The sequence below is a fragment of the Rousettus aegyptiacus genome, unplaced genomic scaffold, assembly GCF_014176215.1.
Source record: "Rousettus aegyptiacus isolate mRouAeg1 unplaced genomic scaffold, mRouAeg1.p scaffold_m13_p_3, whole genome shotgun sequence".
In the NCBI taxonomy this organism is placed as follows: Eukaryota; Metazoa; Chordata; class Mammalia; order Chiroptera; family Pteropodidae; genus Rousettus; species Rousettus aegyptiacus.
In genome coordinates, this window is record NW_023416306.1 from 115580322 (window position 1) to 115593798 (window position 13477).

General features: G+C 35.0%; 1 protein-coding gene across 15 annotated transcripts in view; it reads left to right on the forward strand.

Moving 5' to 3' along the window:
• MGA (MAX dimerization protein MGA) overlaps nt 1-13477 on the forward strand; it is a 126251-nt gene that overhangs the window by 96581 nt on the left and 16193 nt on the right. For 8 of the 15 annotated variants that reach the window (XM_036238242.1, XM_036238243.1, XM_036238250.1 and 5 more), the window contains exons 10-16: nt 1265-1491; nt 2538-2714; nt 3303-3375; nt 4677-5194; nt 7435-7732; nt 9012-9638; nt 13082-13372. In XM_036238242.1, coding sequence (XP_036094135.1) covers nt 1265-1491; nt 2538-2714; nt 3303-3375; nt 4677-5194; nt 7435-7732; nt 9012-9638; nt 13082-13372 — 2211 coding nt within the window. The remainder of the gene's footprint in view (nt 1-1264; nt 1492-2537; nt 2715-3302; nt 3376-4676; nt 5195-7434; nt 7733-9011; nt 9639-13081; nt 13373-13477) is intronic. The other 7 variants (XM_036238249.1, XM_016152276.2, XM_036238251.1 and 4 more) reach the window with 6 other exon arrangements.

Here is a 13477-nt window from a genome sequence, read left to right on the forward strand (position 1 = left end):
TAAATGAGCTGGGTTATAAAAATTGGGTAAGAGACTGCTAAGTAGCTAAGTAACTGGCTCAATCACTTTCTGGCTCTGAAGGGTTTTTCTTCCCTTTCCCTTTTTTAATCTTTAAGTCTTTATTAACATTTTGTGGTTATGCTCTGAATGGTGATAGTTGTAGTAGGAGCCATTTATACAAAGTTGTTCTTTCACTAATGAGGTCTCAATGTTCAGAGAAGATACGCTTATTAGGAAATCAGGTAGCAGTTTGGATTCTCCTTTGTTATGAAAGATTATTTGAACTAAGTCTTTGAATTAAGTGCGAAATGCTGCTCAGTCACATTTTATGTGATTTTAGGCAAAGATTTTGGCTCTTTGGCATGGAACTAGCTATATCTTCTTTGAGGCCTGATCATTAAAATGCAAAATACAATGTTTGTTTCTCTGTAGCTCTGGGATTGCCTGCTGGCTGGCCATATGCTTAAAGAATAAAGAATAAAGCCTCTAGATTCCTTCATTTCATTTTGTTAAGTAGTCAATGCATGTTTTCCTTTGTGTAGAACTTCTAGATAGTATGATTTCATTTCAGTTGGGTTTTATTGCTTTTCTATTGATATGTTTGTGCTCCTATGCCGAGTTCATGCTATCTTTTGAATCAGTTTGTTGTCAGAAGGCAGCAGTAACAATTCAGTCTCTGGAGCCAGATTGAATAGTTTTTGGTCCTTGTTCTTCTACTTCTTACTGTCAGATTCCCTTGAATATCAGCATCTGCCAAATGAGAATAATATCTCAAGAATTACTGTGACAGTCAAATGAGTTAAAACACATTAAATGCTTAGAATAAGTACATAGCAAGGTTCAGTAATTTTTTGTTGTTTGTGAAATGAAAAAGTGTAGTATAGAATGGGAAGGCCTTTTTTGACTGTGCTAAATATAATAGGATCTCCTGTTCAGTCCTCATTCCTTACCCTGCTTTATGTTTTTGCATGGCACTTATTTGATTATATGTTTATTAGTTTTCTCCTCCTGGATTATAAACTGTGAGGGCAAGATGGCTGTGCTCAATTTACTTCTGTGCGAAACAACATCTGATACATATTATTTAGTCAATAGATGAATGAATGAATGAAGGTGCAGGAAGGTAACTAAAGGTATTTTAGGGGGTATTATTTTAAAGAGTTACTGCTTTTTATGAGGGGAGTATATTTTGTATTGGTGATGCCTCAGTGAACTTTTTGTTGCCAAAGACACCTAAAATCTTACCTTTTTTTTTCTTGTGAAGCTATATGTGAAACAGAGCCTGAACAGCCTGTTCGACATTACCCATTGTGGGTGAAAGTAGAAGGTGAAGTAGATCCAGAGCCAGTTTATATCCCAACGCCTTCTGTCATTGAGCCTACAAAACCATTGTTGTTGCCTCAGCCAGAAGTTTTATCTACTGCTATGAAGGGCAAACTGCTCTCTGGAATTAAACCTGCACGGGCATATACTCCCAAACCCAATCCTGTGGTAAGCCTGGAGTTTCATCTTTTATTGAAAGTTGCAGAAATCATTTGTAAAGATTGATGAGTTTCAACTAATTTTCAGTTTATATTCTGTGAATCATTTTGCTTTCAGGTAATATCTTGTAAGCCAGCTCCTTTCTGATTTAATCAGTTTAGTTGCTGGCACTTAACAAATGTCATAAAAATAGAGGTGCATAATTGTATTCTTCAGTATAGCCAAATCTCTCTTTAGATCATATAAAGATGAATTTTTTAAACAACATGACTTGCAAAACTCTGTTAAAGATACTTATTCCTGTAGTGTAGTATATTGAGTAATCGAGTTGTACATATTAGTAGAAAACCATTAAGAAAAAATCTTAAAGCAAATTTCTTTATATACAATAATAACAATAAAGTTCAAGATTTAAAATAATAGTTTATGTGACTATGCGAAGACTGATAGGTAAAAGAGCTGAAAAGCATTTCTGATTATTAAATCCATTTCATTTTTCCCAGTCCATTAAGTTGGAAGAAAGATCCTTTAGTATAATACTACTATTCATTATAGTCTCTGTAACAGTGCTGACCGAAAACTGTTACCATTCTGTGATGACATGAGTATGTATAGAAAATAAGAGTAAATATTAGAAACTTTTCCAGCAAGTCAGTAGTCATTTTATATTTATTAAATCTAATATTAAAAAAACTTGGGCTTGTATTTTACAAGTTCTTTGCTTTCCTAGCAGTTTTTATTTTTCTAGTAATTACATTTGTATTTTGCAGACGTATCAGTCTATGTTAGACTGGTAATTAAGAAATGTATCCTTCACCACAGATCATTTGAGAAGCACTGCTCTGGTGTGATATGAAACTTCTTAATAGAGAACCTATCCTTTCTGACTTCTGCAAGATCCAGCACATATGAACTATATTTGTACTATTTAACGTTAAAGTTTGCATTTTAAAATTTCAAGTGTTATAATAGAAAAATTAAACATCTTTTTCTTTTTGGAGTCCAGGAGACTTCTTTCCCAGTGTGTGAAATGTTTTGTTGTATGAAACTTACAGATTCGGGAAGAGGACAAGGATCCAGTCTACTTGTACTTTGAAAGTATGATGACTTGTGCCCGAGTTCGAGTATATGAACGAAAAAAGGAGGAGCAGAGACAGCTGTCACCATCACCATCCCTATCATTTCAGCAGCAGGGCTCATGTCATTCTAGTCCCGAGAACTGTAGTGCAAAGGTGAATTGCTTATTGCATAGTTTCTCTTTTTAACTTCCAGTTCACTATTGGTGGTATTAGAATTTGCATTATTATCAGAATAAGTCAGAGTAATTGTTTTGGGGCAGAGAAGGCTTAGTTGATGTGTATATCAGTTTATCTGTTTCTCTACATACTTACTCTGGAGAACAGTCCCTTGTACTTATTAAACGTATTATTCTTTCTAATGATGGAGTAATTTTAAAAGTTTAAACATTTCTGGTTTTAATTAAATCACTTAAGATTAGGATCTTTCCACATAGGTGAATTTTGTAAAAAACTTAAGCTTGTTCCATTAAATATCAAATATTTTTCCTTTCTTACTAGAATACACTATAAAGTATAGTGATCTGTCACTGTCAAGTACATTACAGAGCAGGACTACTTATTTTTGCCAAGGGCTGTATAATATTATAGTAATGCAGGTGGTGTGCTTAGAGATGTGAAGCTATTGCCATTTTAATCTTTCTGCTGTTTCTTGCTTTGAGAGATTTAATACTTATGTCCTAGTCTCTGTCGATAGTAAACATGTGTTGCATTAAAGTGTTTCTGTGTTATTCTCTTCTTCAGGAGCCTGATTCTGAACAGCAGCCCTTGAAATCAATTACCTGTGACCTAGAGGATGACTCTGATAGATCACAAGGTTAGCATGAAAACTAGATCTTATCATTTGATAGTAATTATTCAGGTGTGGATTATAATAAAAATGAGGGGAAAGCAAAATTACCAATCCATAGTATGGTGACCTAATCTGTTTCCAGCTTCTCCTAAAAATAGAAATTATAATTTTTTCCTATAATTGGTCTGTTTATCACTCCTGTTCTAAGAAATAAAATTAATTTATTGATAGGGCATGTTGCAAGAGACCTTTAGGATGAGGTCAATGATTTTCCTTTTTAAATCTCTTTTTAAACCTCAGCAACATTGGCATCGTTAGCTATTGAAATTTTCCCTTAAGATATTATAAGCTGTTGCTATTGGAGAAGTGCAGAAGGAGAAAGGAAGGAATATTAACTGATTTATCTAGCAGGCTATTGCTAGAATTACTTTGTCGAGACGTAGTGTCTAAGGATTTAACAGTTTGTTTCTGTGTGCTTCCTAAGACTTGAGACATTTAAACAACATTGCTTCCCAACATTTTTTTTTTCTTATATGGCATGGTATACACAGTAGGTGAAAATGCTTCGATAGCACACCAAGGTAAGTGGAGCAGGTTGCTCGGGTGGAGGGATCCTACCTGAGAGCATGACCATCCTGAAGGCTGGAGGATATCTGTGTCATAGTATACCTTTAACTGTAGCACTTTGGTTGGGAGGCTCTCCTGTGGAAAGCTAGGTGTCTAATGAAATATACATCTGGTTAACATGTTGCCGTGAGTCTGCACACAGTGTAGATGTGGAGCAATCATATCTAGAGGCACAAAAGTAATTCAGAAGTATTTGCAATAGAAACTAAAGGTAGAGTGCACTTAAAACAAAACAAAACCAGAACACTCTCTCTTGCTGTTCTTTAGGGTAGACTCTGCTTATCACATATTACAAACCATCTTACAAGTATTTTTGCTTTGCCTATATGGATAGCAGAACACTAAACTGTACTAAATAAGCTTAACCTTGGTTATAGGTCATGCTTTGTTTGCAAGGTAACAGTTTCTTATGTAATAGTTAACAGCTTTTTAGAGCAGTCTTCAGTGGGACGACCTTTTTATTAGAAAGCTGAATCAGCAGTATAGTGAAGATAATTATAGTCTGATTCTCTGAAATCTTTTTCCTGGAAAACTCCTAAATTATGAATGTTAAATTACCACTTCAAGTACTTGGGAATGGGAAACTGGGTTGAATTTTTATATCACTGGTACTTTTCTGAGAACTTAACGGAAAGTAAAAAAATCAAAGTTCAGTACAGAATGCTGTGATACTGAAACATCTGTCAACTCCTTATCAGAAAAGAGCTGGAAGTCTTCCTGCAATGAAGGAGAATCCTCTTCTACCTCGTATGTGCATCAGAGGTCTCCTGGTGGTCCCACCAAACTGATAGAAATCATCTCAGACTGCAACTGGGAGGAGGATCGGAACAAGATTTTGAGCATCTTATCCCAGCACATCAATAGCAACATGCCACAATCACTTAAGGTGGGCAGCTTCATCATTGAGTTGGCTTCTCAGCGAAAGAGCCGGGGTGAGAAGAACCCCCCTGTTTATTCTTCTCGTGTGAAAATCTCTATGCCATCATGTCAAGACCAAGATGATATGGCTGAGAAATCTGGATCAGAGACTCCTGATGGTCCATTATCCCCTGGGAAAATGGATGATATCTCTCCTGTGCAGACAGATGCCCTGGATTCAGTGAGGGAGAGATTACATGGAGGCAAAGGTCTGCCCTTTTATGCAGGGCTTTCTCCTGCAGGGAAGCTTGTGGCCTATAAACGTAAACCCAGTTCAAGCACATCTGGGCTTATCCAGGTGAGAATTATCTTTAATCTGGATGTAGCACCTTTTTGCATTTAGGTAACATCTTGATTTTTCAGAGCCCTTTGTGGCTCTTACATCATTTATCTTCATATTTCTTGGGAACTGGGTGACAAAATCATCTCTTTTTGTAATAGGTTTAGATTAGATGCATACCTAGAGTGAATTTTTGGCATATTTATAAATAAATGTAGTGCCCTCTATTGCTTATAATTTTCTTTCTAGTCTTCCTGGAAAGCTGCTCCTCTTAAACTTTATCTTCTGGGCTCTAAGTGATACTTTGACAAACAAGCAAGGACAGTAAGGGATCTAGTTTAGTTCATGGGATTATTTTTAGCAGGCAGCTTTCAAAACAAAACAAGGCGAACTTGATTTTAAAATAGGCAATATATATGGAAACTTAGATAAAATTTTTATTTAGTAAGATGTTATTCAAATACATAAAAATATTTTAAAAAATAAGCCACAATTTACTTATTTTTTGCTTTATATGAGTCATATAAGGTTACCAGTATAATCATTGTTGTAGGACAGATATCTCTGTCCTCACTATTTAGTAATTCAGGCAAGTTATATTAATAAAATTACTCTGGCATATAGAAAATCCTTTGGAAAGAGAAGTCCTGAATTAAAATGTGATCATAGTCACAAAAGTTTTCTCCTCTTGCTCACTGACATTAATGCACTTTTATATCAGAGATAGCAGATGTGTGGAAGTATCTGACATTGCTAAAGTTACTTAAATCTATTAGCTTGACCCATTCTCTGGGTTAAGGACTATTCCAATAATAAGCCAATAATAATATGGCTTATCTTCTTGATCAGAAACTTTTCATTGCAATTTATTCTATAGAACTGCTTCTCACTGTATTTCTTAAACTCTTTAAATGATTAGGAGAACAGTGTTTTCTCCTTATTTTATTTATCAATCGATACTTGGAGAGCAGAGACTTACTTAAGGTCATTTTTAGAGAGATTAGACTCCCTAAAATAACAGGCATAGAAATTATATTCTCTTCTATTGGCTAGGGCTCAGAAAAGCACCATAAAATGTGAATTCACATAAGCAGTCAGGCCACTGTAGGCTTTGAGAAAACTGCTCATGGTCTTCAGAACACCTCCCAAAGGAGCAGATAGGGGTATCTGATCTGGACTCGACAGAGTCTATGAAAACCATATAGTAAAGTTTACCGTGGGATGGAAAGATCACATTCTTTATACCAAACTGAGGCAAAGCTATTCTTGCTCTACCTGGGAATAATCACAATTTCATTTCAGTAGCAAAGAGTAATTACGTTTTGTGTCTTTGAAGAGAGTGGCTTTTGCTGTAGCTTTCTCCTCACCCTATTGAGAGAGTAGTAGTTTCACCACCTCATTCTATACCCTTCCCCTTTAAAATGGTGTAAAAGAGGGACAGAAAAGAATGTCTTCTCTAGTCATCCAGCAATATGACTTAGGGAACATGGGTAAGAAACTTGGGAGGTTTTTGTGTTTTTTCCTTTTCTTAAAAAATACTATTCCTGCTACAAAGATGGGAAGTCTGTCAACTCAGGCAGTAGAGAAAAATAATTTATTCATTGATTTACTTTCTTCTGACAATTTAGTGACTATTTCTAAAATTACAGTAAGTTTTACTGGTATTTATCTTGAGCTAAAGTTTTATTTAAGAGATGAAGACAATATCTTCAAAGTTAAGTTTTTAGAAAACCAAAAACTAAGGTGACTTTGTGACTTAGGTTATTGTAGCAATGGCTTTCTTAAAACTTAAAAATTAAAGTAGGTATACCATATTCTTCCCAAATCTGAAGGATTCCTCAAAGAAGCCTGTGAGGGGGTTTCATTATGCCTCTCTGGTCTTGTCAGAGATTCTGTGTAACAGTTATTTATTTATTTTTTGTTGATGAGTGTTAATAACCAGAAGTGCTTTTTAACAAGAAAACAGTTGTATTATTCCTTAGATTTCACTGTATCTCTTTCACATATCTAAGATGTAGATTTGTTTCACAATTACCAAAATGAAGGATGAGATCAGTTCAGAATATCAGATGACAGCATTTTTTTTCATCTAATTAAACACCTCTTGATTATACCAAATGGGAAAAGACCATTTCTTTTTCCCTTTAAATCTAAAAGATAGACTTTTAATATCTTGTTAAAATGAAACCCCTGTCAAGGGAGATGAGTAAGCAAGAGAATTTTATCTTTACAGAATTTCTCTTTGCCACTTGTTTCAGGTTAATGGTAAGAGTTACCCGCAGGCTAAGTTGCTATTGGGACAGATGGGGGCATTGCATCCAGCCAATAGGCTAGCTGCTTATATCACAGGCAGGTTGCGACCCTCAGTCCTGGACCTCTCAACCCTCAGTACTGTCATCTCCAAGGTAGCATCCAATGCCAAGGTGGCTGCATCCAGGAAACCACGTACCCTGTTGCCTTCAACACCCAATTCCAAAACGGCATCCTCCTCCGGCACTACAACAAATCACCCTGGGAAGAATCTGAAGGCATTTGTCCCGGCAAAAAGACCAATTGGTAAGTTGGACTATATATATATATTTTTAAAAGTTCTGCGACTTGTTGTTGGGCCAGTGGATACAGTATGGAGGTTGTAAAACGTAGAGAAATAAAGAATGTGGCATTCTTATTCTTGATGTCTGTCTTGCTCAATTTTTTTTTGGTTGAGGTGTAACTCTTCTGATGACCTACAGTACTAAATGAATTGAACTCTAGTTAGTTTCACAGTTGTTTCCCAGACTTTTAGACTTTTATTTGTATAGAAAAGACTTTTAGGTTTTTAATTTTGTTTTTAAAAAGAGAAGGCATGTTCTTAAAGATACTTCCTTGATTTAGTATTTCTCCAGTCAGGACTGGTGTTTTTTTTACCAATGATAGGTATATCCCTTGAACTCATAAAACTAAGGAGCTAGCAAAATCAAAGTGAGTTGAGTTAGTATAGGCTTAAAGTATAGAGAAGGTGCTTGTAAACCACAATTTTGGACTCGTTTATTTATTCATCCCTGTTCTGTGAATGAAAACCTCTTTTGCTTGTTTCAGTGCTAGAATCTGTAATAAATTACCTTCTTGAAAACATTTGTATTTTAGCTTTGAGAATATATAGAGTTAGTTTATTGAATTCCTCTTTGTTTTTTCAAATCTATTTAGAAATGTTAAGTAAAAGTGTCAATTACTGTATTTTTTCTCTAGTAGGAAATTGAAGTCTATGGGCGAATGCCAGAATTGTGTGAAGATGGGAGGGTAGGCATTGTGTGCCTTAAAAAGAACTCATTTTATCTCTTTTTTAAAAAGTAACTTTAAATGGTGATTTTAAAAATAAACAGTCCTCTTCTGCCCTCTCTTGAAAAATATCTTCATACATTTCAGAAATATGTAAAACTTAACTTTTATAAGAGGATAGCAATAAAGGGATGGAGGTACTAGGACAGAAGTGATGGAAACAAGTTTTAAAATCAGAGTTAGAAAAAAATCTTTTATCCGTTTTAGGTGATGAAATTGTGTACTGCTGTATGGTCTTTTTTTAGTGTCCTGGCAATTTGACTATATTGCATAGACAAAGATTTTTAGTAGGAACACCAAATTTTAATCCCTTTCTTGTTAGCATTATAAAGGTTTGGTTTGGGTTAAGGGGAAGTGTTTGATTTCTGTGGCTAGAAATTGGCACATATAATGAAGGTAGGTAGTACCTGTAAGAGATTGACCCAGTGGTGCACACAATAAATGTTGATAAACACAATCACTAAGAGGATAAAATATGAGAACTGAAGATTTTTGACCTGCAAATTTTTATTTGCAGCGGCTCGACCCTCTCCTGGTGGTGTGTTCACACAGTTTGTGATGAGTAAAGTTGGAGCCCTGCAGCAGAAGATACCTGGAGTTAGCACACCCCAACCCCTAACAGGGCCACAGAAGTTCAGTATCAGACCTTCTCCAGTAATGGTCGTCACACCTGTGGTTTCTTCTGAGGCAGTTCAGGTGTGCAGCCCTGTAACTGCTGCTGTCACTACTACCACCCCTCAAGTGTTTTTAGAGAATGTTACTGCTGTGACACCTATGACTGCTATTTCTGACGTGGGAATTAAAGAAACTACTTATACTTCTGGTGCCACCACTTCAGGGGTTGTTGAGGTCTCTGAAACTAATACCAGCACCCCTGTAACACCTACTCAGTCTACAGCCACTGTGAACCTTATCAAAACAACTGGGATAACCACCCCTGTGGCTTCAGTTGCTTTTCCTAAGTCTTTGGTAGCATCTCCTCCAACCATAACTCTTCCTGTTGCTTCCACTGCCTCCACCTCCATAGTCGTGGTGACCACAGCTGCATCTTCCTCCATGGTGACCACACCAACTTCATCTCTTGGCTCTGTTCCCATTATACTCTCAGGAATTGATGGGAGTCCACCAGTGAGCCAGAGACCAGGTAAGGCCTAGATCTTACTAGGTGGTTTACTATACAGCTGTTCACATAACTTTGTGGTTGTGATAGAATTATAAATATATCAGGATAACAGGGGCTATAACATGGTACATGTATTCCTGAAAACTTTAGCATTCTACAAAACTTGAACAATGAAAATAATAGAGTTCATGTTTAATATAGAGTTATGACAAATCACTGAAAATCTATGCAACCTTGTCATCCAGAGCATGAATAAAAACCATAACTGGTACCTTGGATTTAAATTGAACAGCCTCGATAGATGGAGCTGGCGATTTCCTCAGGATATTAAAAATACTCAACATTAGAATGGAAATGCTGGCTGAAGGATACTGAGATAACGCATATGGGAGTGGAGCTCTGAGGCAGTAAAGCAGACCTTTAAGTGGACGTGGTTTGCTGTGTGCTGAGAGCTAGGGGTGCACGTCTCTGAGGAGGGAACTCAAATGTAGGGCTTCCCTTTTTTGGGAGTAGAGTAGGCTGGTACTTCTTTTTAATTAAAAAAGATATCACAGGACTTTTGCCTATACTGCAGCCAAGCTGAGGGCTTTTTCTTTTTCTTGCTGAGGAATAAAATTTTAGGGCCTCTTGCCTAGTAAAAATCATTTGTGAAACAACCTGACTCTCATATACTACTGACATTATTCTACTTAGTAATTGTTTACAAACTAATTGAAATAGAAATGAGATATTTCTTTGCTTAGGACTCTATTATATGTTGATTAACTTTTTAGTTAAATTTTTTTTCTCTTATTGACTTAAGTTAAGTGAATTTGATATAGAAATAGCCCACACTTGGTAATTTTTATATCTTAATTCAACCAGCTAAAGTAAGTAGCTTTCTTAGTGTACTCAAAGAATAATTACTGTGGAAAAGAGTGAGAGACCTGACAGGGTTTAAAGAGAAATAAATGAGGAGGGGGAAAGAGGAAGGTAGGTGGGGCAAAAAGGGTCAAATATGTGGTGACAGAAAGAAATCTATGGGAAGTGAACACACAATGCAAATATATATATGCCTTACTGTTAAAATGTACAGCTGAAACCAAATTTCGTTAGCCAGTGTCACCATAAAAAATAAATGAATTAAAATAAAGGGGGGAAATAAATAGCTGTCAGTAATTTTGTCTTGGTTATTGATATTTTTATTCCTAAATATTTTTGCCTTTAGTGACATGGTCCAAATCCCTATTGATATTTTAGGAAAGAAGTGATTCGGGAGTTAGTTCATAAGTTGGATTTATCCATTGAAAAGTGAATTACAATATTAAATGAGTTATATTCTGCTTTTTCTCATAAATACATAAAAGTTATAAAAATGTTATTTTAATATATCATCTTAGAAGTGAGGTCATTGTTGATGAAGCTGCTTTGATTTCCTATTGAATCTCAAGGTTTCATACATATGGTTTAGAAAACATCAGTTTAAATCTTGTCATTTTAACTAGTCATATTTTCTAAATTATATGGATTCCAACCTTTCTTTTATTTTTAATTCTGTCATGAATGAAACTAATAAAACCATTGAGCTTTTTGTTGTTCGTTATTTCTCAGATTTCAGTCACTCTGGTTATACATTTATGTATTTTGCTCTCATTCCCATGTACTACATTGACAATGTGTTCGTTTAATCAACTCATTTGTTTACTTAAGTGTATTTTTAAAAAAGCAATCTTACTGTAATTGGAAAACAACATTACTTGCCAAAGTAGAGGTTAATCCCATAAATAAACACATGGAAACAATAAAAATAATAAATTCTAGCTAGCTCCTATAATATGTTTTTAGTATATGGCTTGCTCTATTAATGAAGAAAGCTAGAAAATATTATACTGGCATATATTAAAGACATAAAGACTGGTACTTCTATATGTAATCAAAAGGTTAAAATTGGAAGGGGAATTTCTGACATAGTTTATTCTATATCCATATACCACCTAAAACCTAGTGTCTTCTGTATTACTTGAGGAAATGTTAACAGATTTTCTTATCTGCTGTTTTACAAATGGAGCTGACCTAGATAACTGCTGCTTCTAAGGAAATGTGTATAATTTTGTTCTAGGTTTATAAAGAGGATCCCAACTCGGGCACTGAAATATCTGTGACTTTTTCATTTGACTTACCTTCTTTTTCTCTTGCCCTTCTCACATTTCATTAAACGATGTCATATTTATTACAGTGTGTATTGAAGGTTGCTCTCATTTTCTGAACTGGAGTAATTTAATTTGAATCACTAAAATTTAAGTAGAAATTTTTAGGAAATTAATGCTCAAACATGTTTTCTTAATTCACATAAGAAACGTTTTTGTTTAAATTGTACACTTTTTCATGAACAGGTTGGTCATTGTTTTTTATTTCATTTTCAAGTGTACTGGGTCCTCTATATATATAATTTGTCATGTTAATATTGAGTATTACTTTGTTTTAGAAATTTGATTTGTTTCATGGGGCAGGGTGCCTATCTAATAGGATATCACATGTTAAGTTAAATCTGTTGATTTTTCTATTTAGTGACAAGTTAAAAGATTTATTAATAATGTTAAATAAGTTCACTAATTTGAATGGTAATGTTAGACCAGTTTCATTTATGCTTATTATTATCGTTATTCCTACCTCTTTATCCCCATGTCCAGAAATCTAATCTGTAGATTACTCATATTTTTTCCCCATGTCTTTAGCATTTTTAAATATCTCTTCCAAACATTAAAGTGAATCTTTAGGTATTGTTGATAGTTTGAAATCTCTTTTAATTCCATCTTCTGCATTAAATTTTTGCTTTTTCTGTTTGTTTTAAAACTATCTTTTGCCTCTTCTAACCAGGCTTTATTTCCCTGCTTCTTTGATGTCTCTTAATTTCATTCCATTTTTTGGGGGTATGTATTTTTTTCCTTATGAAAAATAATTTCCACAAGTCTTTACACTTTGCTTATTTGTCAGTGAATTTTAAAAACCAAGAAGTTTCTTATACCTCATGAGTTTTAATTTTTGACTATGATATTTTAATATGATATGTGAAACTGTCATAAGTCTAGTTAAGTGTTAACAGCCTGAATTTTAAAGTTGAAGAGAATTTCATCTTGAATGGTCTCTTCAGCATTAGGGAGAATCCAGATTTAGAGGCCAGCCTATGTTTTTTATTAGGCAGAAGTATTATCTGTTTAAATACAACTCTTGACAATTGATTTTTTTTTTTTTTTTTTTACCAGTTTAAATGTAAGGTCTTGCAATGTCTGGCTAATATTTAAGTTTAAGATAAATTGTTTTCAGCTGTAGGACTATTAAGTGTATCATAGAGGTACAGGATTTCACCAGCTTTTTAATTCAAATTAGAAGTTATTTGTAGCATGGTGAGATCTCTTGTCAATAATTTTTTCTTAAGTATGTTTAAGGGAAATTCTAATACTATGTTTCCATTTCCTGTTTTTCAGAAAATGCGCCTCAGATTCCAGTGGCTACTCCACAGGTCTCTCCTAACCCAGTGAAACGTACTGGACCTCGATTGTTGTTGATTCCAGTGCAGCAGGGTTCTCCTACTCTTAGACCTGTGTCAAATACACAACTTCCAGGACATCGGATGGTCTTGCAGCCTATTAGGAGCCCAAGTGGAATGAACCTATTCAGGCACCCTAATGGGCAGATTGTCCAGCTCCTCCCTTTGCATCAGCTTCGAGGGTCTAATACCCAGCCCAACTTACAGCCTGTCATGTTTCGAAACCCAGGTATAACAATACAGATCTCTTTAATGAGTTTTTCCTTTGTTTAATCATTTAGCCATATGGAATGGTAATATGCCAGAATTGATTTTCTTAGTCTCTTAGAGTCAC